Genomic DNA, 26,902 nt, shown 5'->3' with positions numbered 1-26,902 from the left:
TTATTACAGTCAATCATGATGGTGGTAGTTTCATATCCAGTGGTTAATAATGATTAGCTGAGGACAGTTATTGCATCAAAACAACTCAAACACTTGGCAAGACACACTTCATCCAAACCCTGTTTATTTAGTGAGCAGAAGTAGAATTATTGGACAACGTAATGACCTGATAAAGGGTTATAAATGTATGACACTCTGTTGAATGTTTAACATATTTCTATTGCAACCGGAAATAATCAGCATTGTGGTTATAACCACACGCAAAGCAGAAATGTTGCTCAAATCAAATCATTCATTGTGATGATAATCTACTACCACTAAAATGATAAGTAACCCACAAGCTTAATACAACAATCATGAACACGTAACAATGTGAAATTGTCTTTTACTTTGAAGACACACTTTGCCTGTCATGTCACATTTTCTTTTAAAACACTATGGTCAAGAGCTAAAGTTAATTTTTCAAACTAAAAACATGTGAATAAACTGAGATAAAGTGGGTTTGGTCTCCATTATGTGTGTTGTATCATCGTCTTGTTTTGAGATGGGATGGGATTGGGTGCAGAAAGCAGAAGACATGTAGAGGAGGCCCATCTGTTTGAGCAGGAAACAGATTGCATCCTGCAGCGAGCTGCACAACCTTCCAAATTACTCTGCAACCCACTTCACCACAGACATGTTTATTAGAAGTTTAATTTCCCAGGAGAGGCCTAAATGGAATTTTATGATGAGTTATTGTACATATGTGTGTGAGTGCCTTTATTTATGCTGCACAGTAGATGACTAATCATTTGAAAGGCTCAAAAACACTAGACTAACAGGGCTTTCCAATTATTATTATATGTATATATACTGTATATATATCCATGCATCATATAAGGCTTCTTCAGGTACAACATATTACCAGCTGCAGCCAACATTTAGGAAGCATTTATAAATTAGGAAAAGGTGCGATCACTTTTTAATTTTATGTAAGCTGATTGTCTACACCTTTTTCTTTGTCTAGTTGTCAGTTAAAAATAGATTTGCAAAAATTGCAAATTATCACTTTCACTAAATTATACAGGATGACACTCAGCTCCAATCAGTTTTTTAAAGGCCTAAAGTAGGCTACATCTTTTTTGATGATGATTGAGCTTATGGCCCACTGATGGAAGTATTGCAATATTAATATATTTACAGTATTACAAACTGGGTGTCTGTGGCAACATAACGGGTGAAAATGCTGCATTATAGTCTTGTCTCATTTGAATACATACACAAATGGGATTTATACACATTTCTGAAAAACAAAAGCTCATGTATCAACACAACTCCAGACTGCTAAACTCTGAGCACAGTTTTCAAAGTTTTCACTCAAATATAAATTCTAAATCAACCAGGAAAGAAATCTTAAGGATTGCCACTTTGAGTATAAAATAAAAACATACATCTGTATATCTCTCTTTTCACACACGTTTCTTGTATAGCAGTGATTAGGTTGACTTTTTAGCCTCTCAAGGCGAAAATCTTGATGGATGCTAATGGTAATGTAAAACATCAGCAGCTGCAGTGTGATAGACTGACTGCGCTGTGGTCCAATCATTGCAGAGCCGATTTCTCCGCAGCCAATTGGATGCAAGTGGGCGGAACCTGAAATCTGAACAGCTTGTGAGGCTGCTGCTAGTTAGCCTAGCCTTGCTACCCAGCAATGACATGCTTTGATATAGAAATGCTATTCCAACGGGGCACATCGTCTCATCAGCTAGGCTAGCATGTCGGAGTGGAAAAAAATAACCGGCCGTTAGCAAGGCTCCTCGTTACCATTTGCGTGACGCTTGTAGGCATTGAATATTTATTAAAGGACACAAGAAGAGGTGGTCATCAGCAATCAGGTAAGACGTGGTATGATTCTGACTTGCCACTGACGGTAAAGCTATCTGATCCAGGCTACCACACTAACGTTTCTCACGAGCGCTAACGGTTACAGGCTAGCTCGCGCTATCCTTGAATTCACCGAGTAACGATACAAGTCACGACGGCTAACCGTTAACCCAGACAAAACCCGTCTGTCGCCTTGCCAACATGGCCAACATACGGTTACCCAAGCTGGCTAGCGGTTAGTTTGGCTGTAACCGAGTTATTTGTAACCATTATAAAGCATTTTTGGGGGAAATTTCTTTGCCAGGATAACGTTAGCCAAGTTAAGATAGCGTGATACACTTTCAAGCTTAAGTTACAAGATGAACGCACAGATAAAACTGCGGCACAACCTCTGAATGTAGCTACACTTGGCACCACGTTAACGCTTTTTTTATTTCTGAGATTGTAAATGGAGAGGTCGCCTAAACGGTAGCCACAGTATAGTCTAATTGACTGCAGTCACTGAGTCCCATTGTTTGTATTTTTGATTTAACGTTAAGTAATCAAGTTTGAGTTGTTGTGCAGTGATTTAACCCAGCTTGGCCATTGTCACGATGGAGACATTCCCTATAATTAACTTATGATTCCCTGTAACGTTACTCTTGTTACACACACACAAATTGTTACTGTAGCCAGCCTCTTCCTTGCCTACTAATATGGCCTTTGGGTGATGCATTGGAATTAGGAATCGTTTTCATTATTCGTTTATCTGTTTTATTTTAACAGTTAATTGTATCCTATGAGATGAAAGATGTCCATCTCAGTTTAGCAGACTCTAAGGGGATGGCTTCAGATATCTTATGTATTATGTTTACAACGATATAAACCAGAGATAACCAGCAAATCTTCACATTGGAGAAGCTGGTACCGAGGAATATGTTTTTAATTGAAAAATTAGTAAATAATCTGTCAAAGGATTTATAAATTCAGCTCCCAATTCAAAGACAGAAGCTGCATACTTGAAGGAAAACGTCTGTTAAGTTTCATCTACCATTAATGGGTAACCAAATGTACTGTGCATGTGAAACCATTTCTGTTTTGGGGCAAAATGTTAGATAATTGCTCCCTTTGCATATCTCCTAACATTGTTTCTACCTTACACAACCAAAGCCAGACTAAACGTCATGCTTCAGCTGCACAATGGGCGATAACGCTGTATAATTGTTGGCAAGCTCTTATGTTTGTGTGCCGTGTTACAATACTTAGATACCAGATATTAATGTGGAGATGTGTGGTTAGTTTGATGTGAATGATTTAAGGGGGGTAGCATGTGTGTCTTCACCAAATGCCAAAGGGCTTCTTTGCAGCTGCTGAATAGTCTAGTTTCTGTAATTATTGTCACACTGACAGACCTCTTCACAGTCTGTCATTAAGGTTGCATGGAGGTGAGAGGGGGGAGGGGAGGGGAGGGGGGGGGGGGGGGGGAGAGACATTTGGTCTGCTGTTGCTCTCTCCTCAGTGGGAGTCAATAGGTTCAATTTGCTTGAAGGCTGATATATGCTCTTGAGCATTGAGGCCAATTTGTAAAACATGTGAAAATGGCTATTAGGAGACCCATAGAGAACATTTGCGTCCATCCAATGCCAGGTCTTGCACACCAGGATCCAGGACTCCCCCTGAAGTAAAGCTTTCAGTATTCAGCTATGCATGTTGATACTACAGTGATGTGGCCCTCTTTACTTAATCTGTCTTATTTATAGCTCCTGTGACCCTCTAACAATGCCCTTTCTTCATGTTATGACGGTATAATCGTATGGATATGCAGTGATGAGGTCCCTTTTCCTGCCCTTGCCTCTTTCTCAGTGCCTGCTATGTGCTACCAGTGGCCTCAAGCAGCCAAATCTGTGTCCTCACAGCCTATAGGGGAAAATACCAACTGTGCATTTTTGTGATAGCCAAAAAATCTAATGTGGCTGAAAATTTCACATGTCAGATGACAAGCCAAGGATTCTAATGTATTAAGTGACTTCTGGTTTCTATTGAAGTTGAGAAAAAATGGGGATTTCTTTTTTTCGTAATTGTGTTATAATCTCAGTTATTGCATATGCTCTCTTCCATTTCCTCATTTTCGTGACTGCTCATGCATGTAGGTATGTTTGAACAGCCAACAGGAAAGGTACTTTCTATGTGCTAACCAAGGTCACATGCTGAAAAAATAACTGCCTTTTGTCAGGTGCAATAAGGTGAAGAAAGTAGAACATAAAAGGAATCTCTGCTCAGCAGTTAAAGCACACTAAAGCAAAGTTATCAAGCTCTTTGGTGTGATGACATTTCTCTTCACTTCTGCAAAACTTCATGGTTGTAGGCTATGTGCGGTTAAAATATCTATCATTTCTCATTTGGAGTAAATGATATGACTTCCTCATTTGGAGGAAAGAAGAGTGCAGTTTCAGTGGTGTTTTTTCTCCATTAGTTCATTATGGTTCGGTGTTTTTCTTTCTGTGGTTTTAGCAGTGTGAAAAAGAGAGTGTGTGTGTGTGTGTGTGTATTTGCAACATGCAGCTCTCATCGTGATGACAGAATTGGTTGTGAATCCATGACTAAAAATACAATTGTGAATTTGTTGAACCAACAACAGGTGTGCCTACTGGTATACTTCACTCTACCAGTGTCCTCTGAGGAATTTTAACCAGTGGTTCTGTCATCAACATTGGTGGAACCATTCAAACCTTTAAATGGTTCTCTTCATATATCTCTATTGTAAGACTGTATTTTTGGCAAAAATATGTAGGAGTGTACGATTTAAAAAGTATAGTACTATGTGTACAATTTGTTTTTTAATGTGATAACAGCATCCATCAAATTATTAATTATTTTTTAGTTAATCTCGTAAAATGTAATGTTGGTGAGAAACTTTAATAAATCCAGTTGTTTGAAGGAGATGTTCTAGATATTAGAGTGAATTATGACCAGTTTACACTACTTTTAAGCAGCTAACAATACATCATTAAAACTACAAATGACAAGATTTGTTTTACTCCATAAAAATACAATACGTTCTTATTTGAATTTTGAACTATAAGTTACTATAACAAAGTAAAAGAATAACATTTATAATTTGTGATGGTTTACACTGACTGCAGAGCGGTTGAAATGGTTTTTGTGAAGCTGGCAAAGAAGCCTTGGAGCCTTGTAGACCGGCTATCAAACAACAAAGGGATCTGTATCTGCTAAATATGGATCATTAATGATCGGCAATTAGTATCAGCGGCAAGAAATGGGATAAAGGATCTCTAAAAGTTATATTTGCTGCCTTTTTTCTTTTCAAAACCTTCAGAACCTGTAACATTTGAAATGGTTGTTCTCGGGAACCTTAAAGCTTCCACTTAAGTTTAGTTTGACAGTTTTGAGTCTTTTGTTTTTAAGTGTTGTCACATGTGAGACAGTTGTTTTGTTCATGTGGAAGATTTAAATAGGAAAATAAAATAACACAATGTGATGAAATACGGTATGGGTATTAAATCCATTTCTTAAATACGGTGATATAATGTGTACCATGAAAGACCATTTTGGTCGTATTGCTCTATGTCTGCTGCTTGTCAGTCAGGCAGCACAGAGGTGAGGATGTTTGTCTCGTCTGTCCTATCAAACATCTTGTTGGTTTTTTGCAGACCCCAGATTTTTTTTTTTTGTGGCATCACCGTGCAATCTGGAATGCCTCCCGCTCTCAAGATGCTCTCACAAGTCCCAACACGTGGCCCTCCCAGACTTCTGTCCCAAGTGGCTTGTTTAGTCCTATTGTGACAGCACCCTAAGGCTCATATTTGCCAGGATGTAGGAAGACTAAGAGGAAGCCAGTGTATCCATTTCATCTCTCTGACACAGGCTGCCGGGTATTATTATCTTGCGGTTTACAAATTATCTTTTTTGACTGCAACAATACCTTTTTTCCAGAATGCTGCAGTTGCAGCAGGTGTACGGCTACAGTGCATCGCCAGATTGTCTCTTTTACTGACTCCTTAATGCTACTAGTAGTTTAAAGTTGCCTGACGCAGCACAAAACCAAACCGCAACACATTTACTGTACAGGAGTACTTGATGCTAGGAATCCTCCTGCTTTGTAAACTTAGATTAGTCATCGGGGGAATCCCCTGGAGCTCTCAGAGTTGGTGAGGTAACCTGGAGGTTTATTTTGCTGTTGCCTTGATCCCAGATTGCTTGGATGTGGCAATCAGTGGACCTGGTAGCTATAAGCAAACGGGCCACCCAGAACAACAACTGGCAACTCCAGCAACTAGCAGGGGGTGGATGCGGATGTGTAGGCTCTGCTGATGTAGGTGGGGTCTGAGGAAGTAGATCCTTTCTTACATGGAGGTATTATGTTCTGGTGTGTATTTACTAACAGAGAGGACGTTAGTGTTTTCACGTTGGTAGGCTGCTGCTATTGCCAGTTGTAGACGACATTAAACTAATTTAGTGTAAATGCTGAACGGTAATGATTAGATAGTGTGAACCTGCTTCAATTCGACTTATTTAGCAAATACTAATGCAGTGGCCTTATTTCTAAACTTAGCCTGTTGTAGCACATGTTTCCTACAAGCACTTTGGTTATGTAATTTGTTGTAGTGTATGATCGGGGTGCTTTGATCAGGCTTTCAAGGGCCGATGCAGATCAATGATTTCCTTACTAGTGAAGATCTGTCTTTTCTTTTTCCAGCAAGCATTCTCTAAGAGACTCTGTGAAGCCACCGCTTTTCTCCTGTTTGTGTCATCCCTTTTTAATGTTGAGTCGCTCTCACCATTCCAAAATTTCACAAAAAAAGGTCATCTCATCCTTTTCCAGCCACAAAAATGGCAAGTCAGTTCACCAATGCCATGTCTCTGTGGGCTAGCGAGTAATATGCAGTCGTAGCAAACTGGGAAGTGAAAATGGGGAAGTGAAAACACTTTTCAGCTATGTTTCTGTATTTTGCCTTATCTATTATGATTGTCAAATTTACCAGCGAATAACTTATGATTTGGTGCCCAGTGTATCAGAATATGGGTATGTGATAAAAGATTGATACTATAGATTTGAATAGTCTGTGTTTAAAGTTCACTACTTGCAGCTCTAGAGCAATAAATGCGGTTTATTGTTTGGATGAGATTCCTCTAGATTTTGTGGCTGAATTGCTATCCAACATATTTCAAATGATGGCATCCGTGTACGCTTCTCACAGCCTTCTGATGTGATGTTGGCCAAAAAGAAAGCTTGAAACATTTGGTGTTGGTTGTTGCTATGAGAGCAAATCTCTGGCGATTCTCAAAGGACATGAACCAGTCTATTTTAGGCCATTCCCAACTGCTGAGGGTGATCCTGAGGGGTGGATAACCAAATGCTTTCACACAGTCTTGAGCCTATAGGCTTAGCCCAAAACACTAGAGGCCCGGCTGTCCTTAATTCGGTTTTAATATGATACTGGAATAATGCAGTTCTTTATTGGGGAACATCATATTTCCTTCCAGCAACTCATTAACCAGTTTAAATTGGTTCTTAATTCTCCTAATTGAGGTGCATTACATGCATCAATGCAAGGCAAAGATAAGTTATCTGAACTCAGAGGTCAAGCATGCACTCTGTCAGATTGCATCACTTTCCCATCATCCGGTCACCCTTGTGTCCACACTTCCTGTCCCACAGCTGGCCTGCCAAGTCTCCCATGACCCTTTGCTGCTGTGCTTCTGTTTTGTTTTGAGAGAATCTAGGACAGCTGGGATGAGTTGCAGTCTCATGGGTTTTTAGTTGCTGTGGAAAAAAAGTACACGGCGCATATTCGTCAGTCCGTCGCCGTCCTGCACGGTCCGATCGTGAAACCTACAGTGTGGGCAAAATTTTGAGTTTTGGTGTAAGTTGGCGGAAGTGCAGCAGTGCCAGAGGGGCTGAGTGAGCGGTGAGCATACAGAGCACATTCCAGAAGGCAGCAGAGGCTGTGATTTTAGCAGGCTGTCACAGGGATTAGGTTACTCTGTCTGCCTCTGTGAGCTCATGCTGTTGCTGTCTCAGTGCCTCAGCAATCCTGTCGATTAGTGGCGCTATTTGGTCCCACAGCGAAGACACGGATCCATAATTCTTCTTTCAGGCTTGTTTACATTATCCGGTATCCAGTTGTTGTGACTTCATTTTTTTATATAGAACCTGTCAGTCTGGTTTAAGTCACAACCATTCACTGAAATATCATTCCTATTCCTGTTCTTTGCTTCTAATGCATACCTCTAGTGTTGTATCCCCATGTCATGTATTACCACACAGGCCACTGGAGGTGCTCTTTCACTAGATCTCCACTTGTGTCATGGGGTTGTGGCAGCAGCTGTAGACTGCAGGATGTGGTCAACTCATGTCAGTGCTGTTTCATAGTAACTTCGCAAAGTTGCAAACTGCATCTCGATTACACCACCGATGTGCAGTTGTTGTGGCTTGCAGTGTTCCTTAAGCCTCCTTACATTTTATTTCTACCCTAATTTATTTTTAGCTGATAAAGATAACGGAGCCAGATTTGGGTAAGGGATCTTGTGCTGATGGGAAACAGTTGTGACCAGTGTTGGCACTCTTGAGAACATGAGTGGATGACTGATAGTAACACTGGTGGTGCTGTCACTGGCTCACAACTGCTGCTGTTGCGGTAGATAAGGCCCACTCTATCAGCTTTGTATTCAGTAGTAAACAGTTAGCTATTAGGGCAAATAGTTTTAAGCATATTCCTAATTCTAAACGTTGACATTCAAATTCTAAATCAACATTTTAAGTCTTCTCATTTGGTGTAAACTCAGTATTTCTGCAGTATTGATTGATTTGTCAAAAGTATAATCCAGTTTAATTGATAATGAAAATGCTAAGTAGCCGACTTGCAGATTTAATCAAATATACAGCTGTTAAGTTAACACATTTGGTGTTCTCCTACCATAGTAATCAGTATGTTTGCTCATTCCCGTGTTATGGGAGCTGTAATGAAGTCAGCTGATAAGATAATATTAATGCAAATATAATGCCTTCAGCTGCTCAACCTCAGGAACGCTCTTATTGTGATGCACCTAAAGGAAGTACCAGCTTAAATTTACGTCATTTATTGTACAGTTAAAAACAAAATATCAACATTCTTTTGGTCCCTTTCTGTTTTGCATATTGCAAAGGAGGCAGAGTAGAAGTTGCAGCCACAGTTAGCTGGGAAAACCCTGAAGTTACCACTGGCCACCAGATTTGACCACCTTGTCTACCGCTCCATGTGGTCTAGTCGGCCTTGTTGACGACCACACGGCTCGTGCATACAGATCCTCTTTTTGCTTTATGTCTGGTACCAAAGTTATTTTCAGAGTTGGACTGGATGCTTGCATCTACACGGTTACTCATTACATACTGTATTGAGTTTTTGTATTGTACCATTCCTGAATCCTAAATCATCAAACTGACCTATGACAGGAAGATGACCCCGTACTTGTTGCCTTCTGGGTCCCACCGTGGTCTGTTTTCAGGATCACGAAATGCTGCTATAAATCTAATTCTGTGTCGTTTGCTTAAACGGTAAACACATGAAATTGTTTGTTTTAAGAGAAGCGTTGATTATGTTTGAGAAAGAGCTAAAAACGAATGGAAGCACAAAAATGATCAGATTTTGGTCAGACTAGCTGAACTTTGCTCTGGTATTTAATGTGCTCTGTGGGGTTGGTGATGGATGGGGGTACCTGTTTAATTCTGCCAGGCAGCAGGGTAAACGGAGCTCCACTGTGTATATGACACCATTTGAGAGGTTTGACCTATCTGACCTCGTGTTTAGTGCTCTGGAGTAGCGAGCGGCCTCGGCTAAGTCTGCAGCTGCGCGTTTAGCTCAGAGCATCTGTCGCCCAACGTTTTGATCCTCCCTCACATCTGCAGTATCGTAAGTCACTGCGGTGTCGATGTGCTCTTAGTGAGCAGCAGCCACCCTAGATGTGGGGGGTGATGGTAGTTAAAAAAAAAAAAAAGTCTGGGATGCAGTGTACTAAGTGAAAATGGGAGATAGGTGGGAAAAGGGTTATTCCTACATTGATGATTCGTCCATGCACTGGCGGGGAGAGTTTAAAATGAAAGATACTAAGGGAGGGATGTTGTAAATGGAGAAGGAGCACATATACACACTTGTCAGCCTCTTTGGCAGACGTGTATCCAGCCCAGCCCAGGGAGCGGAGGGATTGTTGCCTTTTGTCTTGGTGAAAGAGGCAGCACTCGAGGAAAGTAAATCCGCGCTTTGTTTTTGTGTGCCGCTCCCTAACGTGTTCCCGGTGTTCATTAATTTCATTGGACATGGAAAAGGAGCAAGCAATAACATGCCTTGAGATAAACCACACTATACACCCTAATGCTTTTTGGTAAACGAAGTCTAAAACACCCAACATGGGGGAAAAATAGCCCAGACCACAGGTGTCCCCCTTAAAACTTGTATGAAATGCAGAGACAGTTTGGGGTCTTTATATTGCATTTTAGCTTTCGGCTCTTGTCATGGTCTTATCCACCTTTCATCAACCATCCCAACATCGTGACTTTTTCTCCTGAAAAGCATAAGTAACGTTAAAGCCTATACTTATTTACTGTTTATTTTACTCCCCTTGGCTAATCGCGCTGAAAGTTTAGCTTGGCTCCTTATGTTTGCCTAAGATCAGGTTCTGGGCCCGTCTCGAGGCCAGCTGGAGCTGAAACCTATACACTGCTGCTTCAAATACAAACCAAGAGCTCTCAATCAATGAGGTCAGTGTCTGGTCCCTGAAGTCAGTCAGTCGGGGGTGAGACTCCTTCCACTCTCATGACATCAGGGCAGCATCAGAAGTGCCCGACTCCTCAAGTGCTGCAGTATTCACCGAAGCGTGGATGCGCCGGTGGCTACACGGGTCATAAGACCAGTTGTTGTGAATGCGGTTACTGTTGAACACAGACAAGTTTTGATTGTGCATCCGCACACCCAAATCATCATTTTAAAAATGCCCGAGGAGCTTGAAAGCTCTTGTGATAAGCTAACATTGCAAACAATGGCGCCATGCTTGTAATGCGGTTCACATAATCGCAGCATTTGCATAGGCTGCACACACAGGAATATTTATTGGCCTTATCCTACATCATTAGTGCTCAGTGAGAGCTTCACTCGCTGACGTCGCCTCACTGCTGACGCACAGTGCCGCCTCTTCTTTACTTCCCTATTACAGTAATCTTTGCCGTCCTTCTGGCTCAACAGATTCGTGCTTGATTCCTCACACAGTGGACAATCGTTGGACTTCTTCTGGGAGGAAATAATCGTCCCCTCTGTAAATGTATGAAGAATGTGGATACTGAGGGATTGTGCTCTCTCCTCTCTGGCAGCTGTCAGTGTTGAAGACTGAAAAGAATGGTCATTTACATCTGTTATTTCAAGAGTACAATTGGTCGGGGGAAATTATGTCTGAAGAGACTAAACTGTGGAAATGGTAGCTGGCATTTCTTCAAGGCTAGCTGGAGTGTACTTGCACAACACTGTCCACAGCTTGACATGCACATATCGTTAGTACAGTACCACATAGTGACCTTTAAGTGTCTTAAACATTAATACAGATATTAGTAAGACACCTTTGAGAAGAGTCTGTTAGTAATTCTCCTGCATTGTCTCTGTTCTCTTCCTAGGTCTACAGAGAAGTATCGGAGCCCTTGAAGTTGTCAGCTTTGATGCAGTACAGGTACCGCTACCTATATTCAAACACACTGAATTTACTTTTGGCGTGTCTCTTACCTAAACATTGTGTCTGGAGCAAACGGCACATAGAGTGAGATATGTCAGTTCAGATGGAGGATTTGTGAAGATATACATATTTATTTTGTAGTTCATTTCTTAGTTTGTATATACAGTATATTCATTCTAGCCACCCTGACATCCGTTCCTTTTCTTCTCCTCTCTCCCCTCCAGTGTACTGAGTGCAAGATGACAGACGAGGTGATTGTCATCGCCAAGTTCGACTACATGGCCCAGCAGGACCAGGAGCTGGACATAAAGAAAAACGAGCGCCTCTGGCTCCTCGACGACTCCAAATCCTGGTGGAGGGTTCGAAATGCCACCAACAAAACAGGCTTTGTGCCGTCCAACTATGTGGAGAGGAAAAACAGTGCCAGGAAAGCTTCTATTGTCAAGAATCTCAAAGACACGCTTGGTAAAACACAACACTTCTGCTTTATTCACTTTGCAAGGGTTTAATTTCAACTTGCGATGGTTTGATAAGCTCACACGATTCCAGTTAACCTGTATTTGCACCCTAAACATTTATATATCGTCACCCACTCATAAGATCTTTTTGATAGAGACTGACTTGCTTTGTGTTTCATACACAATTGGGTATTGTAAATGGAGTAGCATCAGAGAGCGTCGTTTATCTAGGCCAGCACTACCGCAGTTTGTTTGTGACCACATTGTTGTGGTATCTAATGTACTGTCTACAGTAACGGCCTCCACAGGAAGAGGGTCGTAGGTTGATGTGTGATTGGTTGAAATGCTGAGAGCTACTTTCCTCTCACAGCACACTTATACTCGAGCTTTAGTATCTGATTGGGGTGTGTATAGAGTGTAGTGTCTAATCTAATGTGCCGTTTTTACTTATTGATCTTGGAGACGTTTGCGCAGGTAAGGCTGCTTTACATTACTTTGATTTCATATGTTGTTTTTTTTTTGGAGGTTGACGATGACTTTTTCAAAATATCTCTTGCCCTTTTTACCAGAATTGATACGACACAGGTGATGTCTGCTCTGTCAACACAGCAGTAATATTTCTGAGCACTGCTATTTGCCGAGGGCCTTGTACTGCCACATGTGACTGTGTATGTAAGCCAAGGTTGCCATTTGTCTTAGCTTGATTCTTCTTGATGACAGGCATTCACGACAATTTGGGATACACACACACACACACACACACACACAGAGACACTGACCACTGGCATCCAGATCGCCTGGTATTCTGTTTGCCTACGATTTCGCGTTTCGCTCATTTCTCTTATGCGTTTTCTAAAATGTCTTATCTTCAGTTTCTGCTGCTTTTCACACTCTAATCTCCACTGGTTCTACTCTGTAAGGCATCATTGTCTAAGTTAGGAGCATGATGGGATCACCATGTGTGTTGGTGTAGTTAGGCCATTAGATTTAAGGTTGTACAACAGCATTTGCTACAGGAACTTAAAGGCCTGCGTGATATTGACATTAAATTGAGTATTTAGAAAAATGCCATATGTTGTGTGATATAATGCAGCTCTTTTTACTCCGTGTATTGTCGTTATTCTAATTGTGGGACCTGTTGTTACGGCCCATTTAATAAACGCATAACATCAAATCACACTTGTAAAACCGACAAAGAGATAGCCTCATCACTTCTGCTCATTGATGTGGTGATTATGACTTCTTCCTGCGTGGGGTGACTCGCTGCGAGGAAGCCCCGCTGCCAAAGTGACTTTTACTTGCACAGAGGAATTGACAGAATGTGGGTGTTCTGGGTACTTCTAATCAGAAGTGTGTCATCAGTTTGTAACTGTATCACACGCTGCAGTGTTTGCAAAACACTTATCTGTTGGACATGTGAACTGCCTCTTCCTGTTAGCTTCTGTGTGTGTGTATTGTTTGTGGTGAGAGGAGACTGGTGACATTCGGGCAGCAGCGAGTACTAAAATACTCAGAGGAAATATTATATAAGAACAGTTTTTTAAAATAAATAGAGCTTATATGGCTCTTTTTTTGTACTTTAAGTCCTGATAACACTGACTTTAATTTACAAGATGTTTCCTTTGAGTTCTTTCTTGACTCAATCCTGTAAATTGTTTAACTGCTGCACATTTAGTCTGCACTGTGTCTGTGCGCGTGCCTCCGTGTTGTTGGGCTTCCTAACAACTTCCCACCTGTCACTACATCCATTGATGAAATAACCTCAGGTGAACAGCTGCACGGCTCAGGTCTCACTCACACATAAACACAATAAAACAAGGACTAATGTAAAACATGAGTTCAGGCAAATGTGAACGTTGTTAAACACTAATACAATCAGAGAAAGCTTGTGAAGACGTCACCTTCATTTGTCCTTTTTTAATGAGCTGAAAGTAGATTGAAGACGTTTTAACTAGAGGATTGTTGTGCGTGGTTTGTTTTTCTTCTACATGTGTGGGAGAACAATAAGAGAAACAGCCCGATGACTACACTTCCATATGTTATGTGGGTGGGGAAAAAAAAGTATCTTCTTTTTTAAACAAGCCCGTTGCTGGGTGTGGAGTGGTGTCATCGTGTGAGGGTATGATCTGTCTGCAGATGGCTGTTTCTGGTGTGTGTGTGTGTGTGTGTGTGTGTGTGTGTGTGTGAGGACTCATGTTTCCTGGGTTTGTTATAAAGTTATGAGTGTGTCTCTACAAACAACTGCAGTCATGTGACGCAGAGCACTCACTGACTCACTCAGCCGTTGTGCAGCGTCCCTTCAGATCCTCACTGAGTGTATTTTTCCGATCACTACCCTCCTAGAAACACCAATCTGCTGCTTGATGTTGATGGAATGGATCCTTTGCTTTCCCTATACCTCTCTTCTTTTATCTTTTTTTTCTTTCTCCAAGTCCGAGCTTCAGCCCCCTCCCTCCCTACTTCTTACCCTTTTCCATGAGGCCTCTGTACTCTGCCTTCCAGAGCTACACCGGAGGCCTCTCTATCCCGCCCTCTCATTGGCTAAGACCGACCACATGGTCATGGAGTGGGCCGCCCTTGCTCCGCTATCCGCCCAGCTCTCTGGGTGTTCACATGGAATAACTCTACAGCTGCAGTGGGAAGGGAGCAGGGGCCGGGAGAGACAGCGAGCCCAAAATGGACATGGCTAACCTATTCAAACATTTCTTTCGTGAGTTTTTCACTTTCTTCGTCTTCTGTAGCTCCTTGTTTTGCTGTTTTCCAAGCGGTGTTGAGAGCTTTTGTCTGAAGTTTGAGCGGTTTCTTTTTTCTCGTGACTGCAGGAGCGGTTGTCCCGGTTTTCTTTCATCATACTCTTTCTGTTTTTAGCATTTTGGGTTGTAAGTCGGTTTCAGCTTCAGGTCAGCCAAATTAATGTGTTATATTTAGAGCGAGCAGACAGAGATTTCTGTGCTAACATGTCGTGCTGGTAGAGAGAGAGAGAGAATGTCTTAACAGCCTTTTCCGGCTGCAAAGACTGGGTGGATATGCTCTTGAGAAGCCTTCTGCTGAGCCGAAGCCTGTAATTGCCTCAGCAATCATTCTGTCTTTCTTTTCCACACACACACACACACACACACACACACACACACACACACACACACACACACAGTAATCCTACTCCCATTTTTTTCTAGCATTTGTCCAAGTGAGTGGGCTGCAACTTGGTGGATTACATTATCATGCTTGAAGACCCCCCCCTCTCTCCACCCTGTTTAGGAATATCTCAAGACATAGCCGAAGTCTGTTTTCTTTTATACTACCCTCAGGGCGAGCTCGCTCATTCTGGGAGGGTCTCCCTCCTCCACCCCACCGCCAGTCATGAGCTACAGTTGAAGGGACGCGGGGTGCTCATGTAGAACACTGTCGTCATTGTACTGAGAGGAGCAAGAGGTCTCTGCTGATTGATGGGACCCGGGCTCCCATCTCCCGCACCTCGCTCGGTTATCAGAGGAATGTCATTACGCCGGCAGCTCCGTGGGCCGCGGATACTTTACAGCCACGCTGACACACTTTTTCAAAAGGCCCTGGCGCACACCCATGCTGTAATCTCACCTTGTAACTGTTGAGTGGTATCTCCTGTCTCTGTCTATCTCCCTACTTGTGTGTGTCTGCTTGTAAAGAATCCAGAGAGTGCAAAGGGCTGAGAAGAACATAGAGATGAGCTAACAAACATTTTTGCTTGTGTAAACTGAGAGCTGTTAGTCTCCTCTCTCTCGCTCCCCTCCCTCTGTTTTCCTGTTTCTCAGCCTCCCCAGCGAGCGGAAACTCTAATTTGAGCCACATTTCTCCCTGAGCGTTGGAGAAGTGCAGGCCAGAGAGGAAGTGAGGAGTCAGAAGGAAGTTGAATCATTGTGTGTCTGTTTGACTTTCTGGCAATCTCTTGTCGCTCGCTCCTGCTTTCCAACTCCCGCTTCTTTTCTCCAAAACCGCTGTTCACTGTTCCCAGACAAGAAAAGGCAAAAGACATTATAATTACAAGATTGGCGGGAGAGTTGTCATCGTCACTTAAGTCACCTTAAGATGTTTTTCGCCCGTGAAGCTGTCCACTCATCTTTTGTTTTCCTGTGTCTTCTGCCATTAAGAACTGCCTAACAGGAAGTGAGCAGTGGTTTGAAACTTGCAAGCACTGTAAACATGTTGGTAGAAGACAGTGGAGCTGCTACAGCGCAACTCCCCTTGTACATCGAACCTAATAGTTGCCTAATAGACTAGTGGATCGACAAAGTTAATCAATAATAATAAATAAATGATCATTTGCTGGTTCCAGCAAAGGAGGATTATTTTGTTTTGAGTTTAGCAATACCTATCCTGAGTTATTGAGTAGAGCTGGCTAGTGAACATCAATACATTTTTGTTAATGAATGAAAAGTAGAGATGTGAAGAGTTTTAAAATGTCAGGAAGTGAAAGCTGGCATTGTGGGTCAGTTTTGTAGTCTTGTTTTCTTATTTTTTTGGATCTGTTCATTTCAGATTTTAACTCAAAGTTTTGCCATTTGTAGTTTTGTCTTTAGACAATATTTACAAAATGTGTCTTTTTTTTTTTTTTTTGAAAAATTGTTTCGTAGAAAAACATTGTCTTAAAGTCAAGTGTCGTATGTATCAACACATTGTAAACGACACTCGGCTCTGTCATTAGACTGATCCCAGAGGGGCCACCAGAGCTAATGCTCTTCTAAAGTGATCATGACATCTGTTGCTTCAGTGGGGAGAGAGAGGGGGAACCCAAGCTATGTTATTTAAATTTGGGTCACCAGAGTAGAGGTTCAGCATGATTTCAGGACATAACGTAATTAATTGCTGGAATAAATACAACCACCTTGTTTTACTAGCAAGGAAGGGTTCTACTTGGCAGAGTCTCTACCGCCCAGAGCTGTAAACCAAATGGAGCACTGCGCCTCCATCCCTCCCTCTGCTCCATCTCAGCGACTGACGGCTGCCTGCTTTTGATGTCTCAGACGGCTGAAGTTGAAAGAGCTTTGGATGTTTCCTGTGCAGCTATCAGTCAGCCATGTTAGCAGCTTGATTCGAAGCTGTGTCCTTAAAAGGCACCCCAAACCAATCCCATTGAAGAACACGCCAACTCGCTCTCGTGTACGTTCCCTTTAGTCAGTTTGACTCACTCGTTATGTCTGCGCACAGTGTCATTACATTTATTGTGTAAGTCCCACACTGAACCATATGGCTGAGGGCCGCTGTGTTGCGTCACATTGTTGTCAAGAGTTTAAATTGCCACAGAGGACAGGCTTCAGGATGTGGAAGGGACTCGCCAGTGTCGTACTGACCTGATCACCAGAACGTTTAAAACGTGTTTGGCTCTACAGAGCGTTTCACTGCTGTTGAACTTGTCCCAGTCGTCGTGTTCTGTTCAAGTACAGGGATGTTCAGACACTGTCAGACAGCCTGACGCGGGGTGTTGTCATCCGCAGAGGAAGAGCCCTGGAATGGAGGGAAGCCGAGGGGTCAAAAGGGCCCGGGCAGACAATGGACAGCCAGCCAGCGTAGGGAGGCCAGAGTTAAAAAACAGAACTAGTTCCTCTCTGTCACTGGTAGCCAAACACACTCCCCAGCACTTTCTTCTCCTCCTGCTGGTGCACCTCATCTGTAAACAAAAAGTGAAGTTTTGAGGGTTTGATATATGCGCGTTAAGGTCTTTGTCATTGTTTGCAGTGAGCTACTGCCATCTGACACGACATGATTTCCTTCCTCTGCTTTCTTTTCTCGGGGAATGCACAGGAAAAAGCATCTGACGTCAAAACAGAAAAGTTTCCAGTGCATTTTACTTATTAATTCCTCTTCTGTCTCGAGGACCTTTTCTTAAGTAACATTAGCGGCATGGTGTGTGGGTTTCAGGGGAAGCGCTCAGCTACGACATTTGCATCGACGCATTATTCAGTTTTGCTTTCAGGTGGGGAGTGGAAGTGAGGACTGTGCTTCCCTCCGCTAGGGAGGAGTTGAGGTTGTTAGTTTGTCTTAGTGTTTTATGTGCAGGATACATTAGATGATGCAGCATTTGGGCACAGATTAGGCACATTCTGTTAGTTATTGACTGGCTATTTACTCCTCAAGTGGTTGTGTTAAGGTGAAGCTGGGAGGCCTGGACAGTACTGTGGTCTGCTGTTAAGATGGACGGTCCCATGATTAAAGATTCACGGCTTCAGTCCTGATAACGACCAGTGATGTGATGTGTCCGTCACAACAGCTGATGTCGTGTCTGTCTGAAGTGCTTCACCTCAAGACTGCCCCGTCATTGTAACTTTCATACCATATGCAGTGCTGGAAGAAAATCACAATGAATACATGTGCATATTACATTATAATTATTGCGCTAATTCCAGATAATTCTTTCTAGAAATGTAAAGACGATTGGACATCTCTACTTGTAAGAAAGTATTTCAAATTTTCTGTGCAAGTCCTCGAACAATGTCGAGTTGTGCTGATTTAGTCGTACTGTTTTTCTCCATATGTTTTTTTTTTTTTTTTAGATGTACAGTTTGGCATTTTACGCTTATTACTTGGCACCCCATTCACCAGATCACTTCTCTTCTCTTGTTTGCAGTCAAATGTGTTTCCCTCAAACATTAAGCCTCCCACTGGACATGGTTTAAACCTGTAGGGCTGTTGTCGACCACCAGAACTGCCTTATTTTATGCATTATAGTTGAACACTTGTCAGGACTGAGACACGGGCCCCGCGGGGCTCTCTGAGGCGCTCCTCGGAGCTCCTCCCACTAGGCGCAGCTACAGCTGGAGATGTCCAGAGTGCTTTCTTTCTCCCCCACCACCGGTAGTAGGAAGATCTAGGCTAAATAAACAGACGTATTGTTCCAAAACAAGTAACCCTTCATTAAGGCCATGAACTCTCCCTCCTGCTCTCACAATCCCACATAAACGTTCCTCCAACCCTGAAAATAATTTGATATTAACAGGAAGTGTTAAGATTTTAACAATAAGAAGTAATTTGTTATAATAAGAAATCATTTAAATGATTAAGAAGCGCTTTTCTCCTGTAGAAAGTAGCTCCAGCGATTGTCCAACCAATGACATTTTGGTTGAACCAAAGCACAACTAAACCGCCCTACTAACCTGGCAGAATATCCAGGAAGTGCTCCCCAAAATCGGTTACCACCAGTTAAGCAAAATGCAGCTGAAGTCCACCATTGAAGACAGTGGCCTTGCCCTTAAGCATTACCATGCTGAGCCCTGCAAGACAAGAGCCTCTGCTAAATTATAAAAGAAGGCATTAACTCGGTTGTTTGTTTGCTGCCACCTGAGAGAATTCTCAGCAATTAACCTCCAGCAGCAGGACCGATGGGCGCTTCTTATCTTCTCTCCGTATCATCTACCTGATGTACAGGCACATGCCAACTTCCCTTTAATACCTCAGCTTAGATTGAGCATCTAGTCAATCGCAGTGGCCCCGGACTCTGATCTTTTTTTTTAATGCAAAGTGTTCGTGTGTATGAAGCGGCAAATAAAATCCCTGACAGGGACACTGATAAGGGCTGTTATACCTGGCCAGAGAGATAAAATATAAGCTCTCAGTTGTCCCCGCTCTCAGCTGGAGATAAAAGTTAATTTATTTATGCAGGGTTGACCCCTAACCTTTGCTTGGAGCTAACTAGGTCATTTCCAACTGTGCACAGAACACATTCTGGGGCTTGCACCTGCGGGAACATGTTCTTCTTCCTCAACATGTGACACATTTTAAACATTGACGACGAGTGAGCAGTTTGTGTTGTTAATGTGTGTGTACATTTATAATCCAGAGTTTGGGGAATTTACTAATTTGGCCATTTCATCGATATGAAAATGATCTATATTATATGTAGATGTTTTTGTTTTGTTGAGTTATTAAGACTCCACAGAGGCATAGGTAGACCTAACCTCCACGTACAGACATCAGCACCCTGTCTGGAGTCTGTAGTTATCTACAGTGGTGTGACTAATAACAGGTTCTACCTGGAAGCAATTTGACGTTGGACTCTCAGCACTACCATGAAATTTGTCTGCACTCCTTGAGTCACGGACACGTTTCAGTGCCAATTTATCTGTGGTGAAGCAGATTCAGTGGCGTTGTGACAAATTAGTCACGTTCCTCGCTCGGAAAACAAACACGCACTGTCCTGGAGACTACACCCTACCTTCCTATATAATTTCACCCAGCTGGCTTTTGATTATGCAAGCAATAGCCTTGCAAACGTAATCAGAAATAGTCACTACTTTTGGTTTGCTCACTGCGTCTGGTGTCGGGATCTGTCTCTGCTTTGGTTTGCCTACATCATTAGTCTGGCCGTAGATCTGTGACAATTACCAGTAATGTTGTATTAGTTTTGCAAGAACCAGCAACATGGTGGACTGCTCTGTTTTTCTTTCTACAAGGATTATACGAACGGATCAAGCTGTGATTATTTGAGCTGCTTTCTGGTAAACGTGGAAAGTTGGAAGAAGTTGTGATCTCGCCACTGTGTCCACTGCTAGCTACACATGCGTTTCATACAACTGTTAGCATGCCAGGCTGCCAACTGGAAATTATTGTCCAGTAAGGCGATGGCCACCGGCCTGCCACAGCTCGGCGTCTGGGCTCCATAACCGAGAGAAAGGCCAAAGGGCTCGGTAATCCCCCTTCTGTAAGCCTCTGGGCTGTTCAGAGTTGCCAAAAGGTCGACTGCAAATATGATATAATTCACCCTGTGGTTATTCCCTGTGTGACTGGCTGACATTAAGACTGCAAACCGAAAGGAAAAGCACATTCCTTGCTTGACCACGGTTGATAAAGACTTGATAAATATGCCCTTTTCTTCATCGGCTCTCCTTGCCTGACTCAAACGGTCGGCTCAGTGGGATGCTTGGAGGGTAATGGAGGAGGGAGAGACGTGTGGACAGAGGGGAGGAAGTGGAGCTAAATGCTGGAGCGGTTGCAGAAGTGGGACAGAATTTGGTATCCAGCTGCTGTGCAAGCGAGGCCGCAGGTGTCAGGGCAGCCAAGGTGATTAGCAACAATGAAATGGGGCTGAGCCTTTTTGCCCACAGAGTTCAAGTCATGTTGTTTTTTGTTCATTCCAGTGTTAGGTAGCAGTGCTTTGTACATTTTTTAGTTTCCACAGGATTTATAGGCCCATGCCAAAACAAGTTTTCAACCCACTCCAATTTTTTTTTTTCTCAACCACAGCAGCATTGCTTTTTTTGTTTCCTCAGCACCTATAGGCCTAATCCCCAAGAATGTATCTGGATTTGGAGTGTGGGGGGTTAGGCCACTGTAAATGTGGAAATGGAATGATTTTAGCCCTACTTACCCACCCTCCCTAATGCTTATTATCGCTGCCTGGTATTTGTCTGAGATTTTTTACTCCTCCCTTAAATTTCCAGGAGTGTCTTTTAATGGTGTGTGTGTGTGTGTTGTTGTTTTTTTTTCTGTTGAGACTTGTTCCACATCAATGGAAGGTTGTGAAAATGTGAATTCCCGGGACTTGTTTTAGTAAAATTGTGACTTAAGTTTTAATTTACACAAGAAAACCTAAAGGTCTGTGTGCCTTCTAATTACCTTCCTAACCTAATTCACTTAATTGTAAAGTAGATCATGCTGTTTTCTCTGTTGACTCTTGCGCCTTTCTTTGGTTACTTCCTCTAGGAATTGGGAAGGTGAAGAGCAGAAAGGGGGGGATGAGAGACACGGCCTCCAACGCAGACACCGGAATGGCCGAAGATAACGGCGAGCGGCTGTACGACCTCAACCTGCCCGCCTTGGTCAAGTTCAGCTACACGGCAGAGCGCGAGGACGAGCTGTCCCTGGTGAAAAGCACACGGGTCGTGGTGATGGAGAAGTGCAGCGACGGCTGGTGGCGCGGCAGCTACAGCGGGCGGTCTGGCTGGTTTCCGTCCAACTATGTGACGGAAGACATGGATGGGACGGCGGGAGGAGGGGGCATGGGTGGGCTCGGAGACCCGGCTGGATCGCTAACGGAGAAGCTGGCGGCCGTGGTGAACAGCACCACGAACGGGAACAGAGTGCTGCACACGGTTCAGGCGCTCTACCCTTTCAGCTCGGGCAACGACGAGGAGCTTAACTTTGAGAAAGGCGAGGTGATGGAGGTCGTGGAGAAGCCAGAAAACGACCCGGAGTGGTGGAAGTGTCGCAAAGCCGACGGACAACTGGGCTTGGTGCCTAAAAACTACGTCACTGTGCTGGACTCCGCCTCCCATAAATCCGCAGCAGGGCCTGCTGGGCCGCCCACACCCGACTGTGACTACATCTCGCCCTCAGGCACCGGGCGCTTCGCGGGGAAAGAGTGGTACTACGGAAAGGTGACGCGCCACCAGGCGGAGGTGGCCCTCAACCAGAGAGGGGTAGAGGGGGACTTTCTCATCCGAGACAGCGAGTCATCGGTCAGTAGCCTACGCACCGTTACCGATGTATTGTACATGGTTTACAGCAGTAAGGCACCTTTACACTGTGTGGTTTGGGCTGTCTGAGATGAAAATGGTAAAATCTGTGGTCGTCGGTCCAAAACCGTGGACCTCGATTGCTTTATTTGGAGCTTTGGCAACAGTATCTGAAATTCAGGACCACATTCTCACAATGTGACTACTGCTATAAATGCTACAATAAACATACATGATTGTTGTTGCACAGTCTAAAGGCGCCTTGACTCAGGAGAAAGACATCTTTTAAACACCGTCTAAACACTGATCATATAAACTTATATTTCCTTTTCTTTTCACAGCCAAACGACTTCTCCATCTCCCTGAAGGCGCAGAGTAAGAACAAGCATTTCAAAGTGCAGATGAAAGAAAGCCTTTACTGCATTGGACAGCGCAAGTTCAACTCTATGGAAGAGCTTGTTGAACACTACAAAAAGGCCCCCATCTTTACCAGTGAGCAGGGAGACAAACTGTACCTGATCAAGGCCCTGGCTGCCTCCTGATCCCTCTGTTACACACACATACACACACACACACACACACACACACACACACACACACTTCCACGCGCACACACACACCTATACAGCAACTGCATCCCGATATATACATACAGATCCTTACGCCAGAACACACACACTAACATTTAAACTCCAAGCCTGAGGACTTTAACACATCATCAGGACTTAAATGCCGATTTGTGAGCATTCCAAGAGGAGGTATGGGAGACACACGGAGGAACGGAAGGGGGAGACAAAAAGACTGGACTCCTCAGAGTTGACTACAGACTTCTCGGTCGCCTATTTTAAATTATCCAGATGTGTTAGGTCATAGGCAATGCCATTTATTTCCACCTTGATATCTATTAGAGTTGCCTTTAGTTTCCTCTTTTTTTGTTTTTGTTGATAATATATAATCTTTTTTTTTAACATTTTCTTTTAAAAAAATGTGATGACTTTTAACTGTGTCCAATTCACAACAACCACCCGTCTGTGGCATTCTTCAGATGTTCGCAAACCCGCCTACAGAGGTCGACATTTCAACTCATTTTTACGTTGTCTGTCTTCATTTTTTCCTTTTATGATTGTGGACACGCTAATCCACGACTCCTGCTAACTGCTAATCATGAATAAAAACTAAGTGACCAAAATATATTTATTGATACAATTCTGTTAGGATCATAGTGGTAGAGATTGCAATATCGCACTCGCGCCGCCGTCTGCGGTTTGGAGGATTTCTCCTCTTGTGCAAAGTCAAACTTGGTTGTTCAACTTTATTTTTGTACAACAGAACTGCTTGTCTCACATATTGCTGTATCCATATCATGTGAATGTTACAAAAGCCGAGGCATCGCAGACAGAGGGGGGGCCGACTTTGTACAGGGGGGGCAGACGGACGGAAAAGTGTCCTCGCGCTTCCACTGCTTATCTCCCAAAAGAGAGACGGTATTCATGAGTGATGGGGGAGTTTGTCCATGTGTCCAGAGTTCATGTGAAGAGTCAGAAAGTACTTTCCCCTCATTGTCTGGAGACTACCTCCCCCCAGCCCCCCTGCTGGAGTGTGACTGACAGCTGATGCTAAAGGGGATGTTTCTCTGGAGATGAGGAAGGAGGAGGGGGCAGCAGCAGTAGTGCAGCTTCCAAACACACATGGAGGACCAGTGTAGGCAGTCCAGAGGATGATGTCACTGCTCCTGAATTAGTGATCACTGGAGGGAGTGGATGAGTTAAGGGGTCACCCAGGGGTTGTGTTTGTGCGGTTGCAGCACACATACATAATGCTAGGAGACGCCCTCTTCCTCGAGGACTCGCAAACGGTTTCCAGAAAATAATTCCTTTCGGCTGGTAAAAGAAATGCTAGGTATTTTCTTTGATATCTGGGTGTTTATTTCCACGGTCAATATGTCTTAAAGTCTCCTAGTTTGGGGGAATCCAGCTTTGTTTTCCCCCAAACGTATGGTCAGTGTCGAGTTAGAATAATGTGCACCTAGAGGTGTTCAGCAGAACACATGGTTTGTATTTACAGTGAATGGGTATTTGTTGAGTGAAAATGGACCAAGTAGTGTTTTGAATGTTGAAGTGGGCAGCTAGCACCAGCGCCTGCAATCAGAGCTGCAGCAGCGCTGGCCTGAGAGCCACTCGGGGAGATGATGAGTTCTCCAGCCGGGGCCAGTTGGACCCTAGTGCAGAGAGGGAGAGGAGGAGGAGGAGGGGGGGGGGAAGAGGGGATTTCGTAGTGGAGCAATGGAAAAATGGACCTTAAAAAACAAAAGCGGTGAAGTAGGATCCAGGGAGGAGACTTGGAGAATGTGTTCCACTGAAGAGTATCTGGATTACCGCTCCCAGTCCAGTAAATGAAATGAACGAGGGCCAACGCCGATGTATTTTAGTAGAAACGAGAGGATTTTGGATTGGAGGGGCTTGTAAGGTCTAATTAGTCAAAGCATGAAAAAGTCAGTCATGCCACAAGGAACTCAGAACATGGGTGTGAACCATTTCTCTCTCTCCGTTCCCCAGATGATTGACAGATCTATTCATACCAGAGCTGTGGGTTTCTCTCCGTTTTGAAGCTGTAAAAAGATGAATTATAAACAGTGCAACAATTACCTTTTCAGTTTGATTTATGACTGGTTAAAAATGGCAAGTTCTAATTATGCGCCTGCAGTACTAGCAGTCAATTCATTTAACTTCTTAAATGGTACAAAAACAACATTCCAGGATTAAACGGCTTCTGTCGGGACTCGAAAAGGTCTTGTCTAATACCTGAACATGTATCAGTCACAATATCAGTATGGTTAGTTTTTTATTTTTTTATTTTTTTTTTATTTTTGAGATTTAGGACCCGAAATGAACAAAAAACAAACATGTAGGGTGTTTGTGCCTGTATTCCCTTCATTTTCAGTTCTCCCCTTTTTGGTTTCTGTGTCACCAGAGAAGTATTTGTGTTACAGGAATCCTGTCGCGTGTCCTTTATTACACCCGATCCCCGGCTGTTGCATCGGTGCCCTTTTCTTCTGACACTTTACGTGAGACAGTGTTTGCCTACAGTGATAACCAACTGCTAAACAACCACCTGTGTTTTTTCTTTTGTGAACGTTCCTCCCTGACTTCCAGTTCTACAGCATCAGTAATATTACACAGCATTAAAGTGACAAACGCCAACGCGATGTGCTCCACTTTGAAGGATTTAGGAGATGTTAATGTGCCTTCACAGCTTTCTGTCAACCAAAGGTTTAGTCCCTTCCTTTTTTTTTCCTTCTTCCCACCTCTCGTCACCACGGCGTGCTATTTGGTTGAAGCTTTGCATGTACGTCTGATTAGTGAGCGTTTTGTTGGGGTGGCATCCTTGTTGAGAAAGGGTATTTCCTCATTTAGCTGTCGGCTGAAAATGTCATTGTCTAACGTTTTGTTTCTTCTTTTTTTTTCTGTCTCGCATAAAATGCCCATTAGGTGATACTGTGTGTAGTTTCAAGTGACCTTACCTTTGCCGAGTTCAAGTATACCTTCTGAAGTGAAGTACATGAATGCCTACATGTACAGTATAACATGTGTGCTGATGTTCATTCAGAACCATAACCCCCCCCAGGTGTGATGTGATCATGACCTGAATCTCATGTATGAGCACCTCGAGTCACGGCGTCACACATCGTTGGTTGTGAAGAAACTGTCAAGGTTTGTTTTCTTTAATGTCTGTATGTATTTCATATAAGACGAGTGTAAGACATTCACTTTTGCAGTTTAGCCACTTAAATATGTAAAAAAAAAAAAAAAGAGAAATCCTCAATACGTAAATGTTTTACTTGATATTCAAATACAGAACTACAGTATCTCCTCCCTGCTTAGGTATTGTTATAAACTGGGATCTTTTTACACCAATGGAGGCTGCATGAGCAGAGCCTTGTAGCTGTACAGACATGGTTTTAAATCTGCTTAAAAAAAAGACACCGACAGTTGTGACGGATATTATCGAGAGATCGTTTATCAAACTATTTTTTCCGTGATCAAGAACTACAGTGCAGCCGGACATCTTTGTTTCTCGACTGCTAAACAAGCCTGAGATGATCTTGAATCTCCAGATTTCTTGATAATATTCAGAACAAATGACCCCGTGTTCAACTTTGGTGCTTTTGTGCTGCTTCTTGGTGTTCTTTGTCTCACAAAGCTTTTTCCTGTATGAGGCAGAGGGAGACAGAGTGAAGAAAACGGATCCATGCTGTGGAATGATAAAGACAGTGCTGTGAAATTTAATGTCATGCTCTTAATACTGTTTTTATGGAGGGGAGATTGTCTTCAGGTGTAATAATTTAGAAGTTTATTAGTGTTCAAAAGACGTAATAAACAGCATAAAAATGATATGAGACCTTGTTTTAAACTGTCACAATGTTTTAATACTCAGTTATCCACTTACGTTTCGTCTAAAGCAATTTTT

The 26,902-nt window shown here is 43.0% G+C and overlaps 1 protein-coding gene across 2 annotated transcripts; it reads left to right on the top strand.

The window, feature by feature from the left end:
- Positions 1-1,702: 1,702 nt before the first annotated feature.
- nck1b (NCK adaptor protein 1b) lies at positions 1,703-26,826 on the top strand. Of its 2 annotated transcripts, XM_076080262.1 has the most exons (5): positions 1,703-1,874; positions 11,501-11,553; positions 11,781-12,021; positions 21,684-22,438; positions 22,777-26,826. In XM_076080262.1, the coding sequence occupies exons 3-5, from the start codon at positions 11,796-11,798 to the stop codon at positions 22,975-22,977; spliced, it is 1,182 nt and encodes a 393-aa protein (XP_075936377.1). In that variant the 5' UTR covers positions 1,703-1,874; positions 11,501-11,553; positions 11,781-11,795; the 3' UTR covers positions 22,978-26,826. The 2 variants fall into 2 exon arrangements, with proteins under 2 accessions (XP_075936377.1, XP_075936378.1); XM_076080263.1 differs by lacking the exons at positions 1,703-1,874; positions 11,501-11,553; positions 11,781-12,021 and adding an exon at positions 14,436-14,724.
- The last annotated feature ends 76 nt before the right edge of the window (positions 26,827-26,902 follow it).

This window comes from Anarhichas minor, unplaced genomic scaffold (assembly GCF_050575085.1).
Source record: "Anarhichas minor isolate MPS153535 unplaced genomic scaffold, ASM5057508v1 ptg000074l, whole genome shotgun sequence".
NCBI classification, from domain to species: domain Eukaryota; kingdom Metazoa; phylum Chordata; class Actinopteri; order Perciformes; family Anarhichadidae; genus Anarhichas; species Anarhichas minor.
Note: the sequence above shows the minus strand (reverse complement) of the source record. Positions and strands in the feature narration are given on the sequence as shown.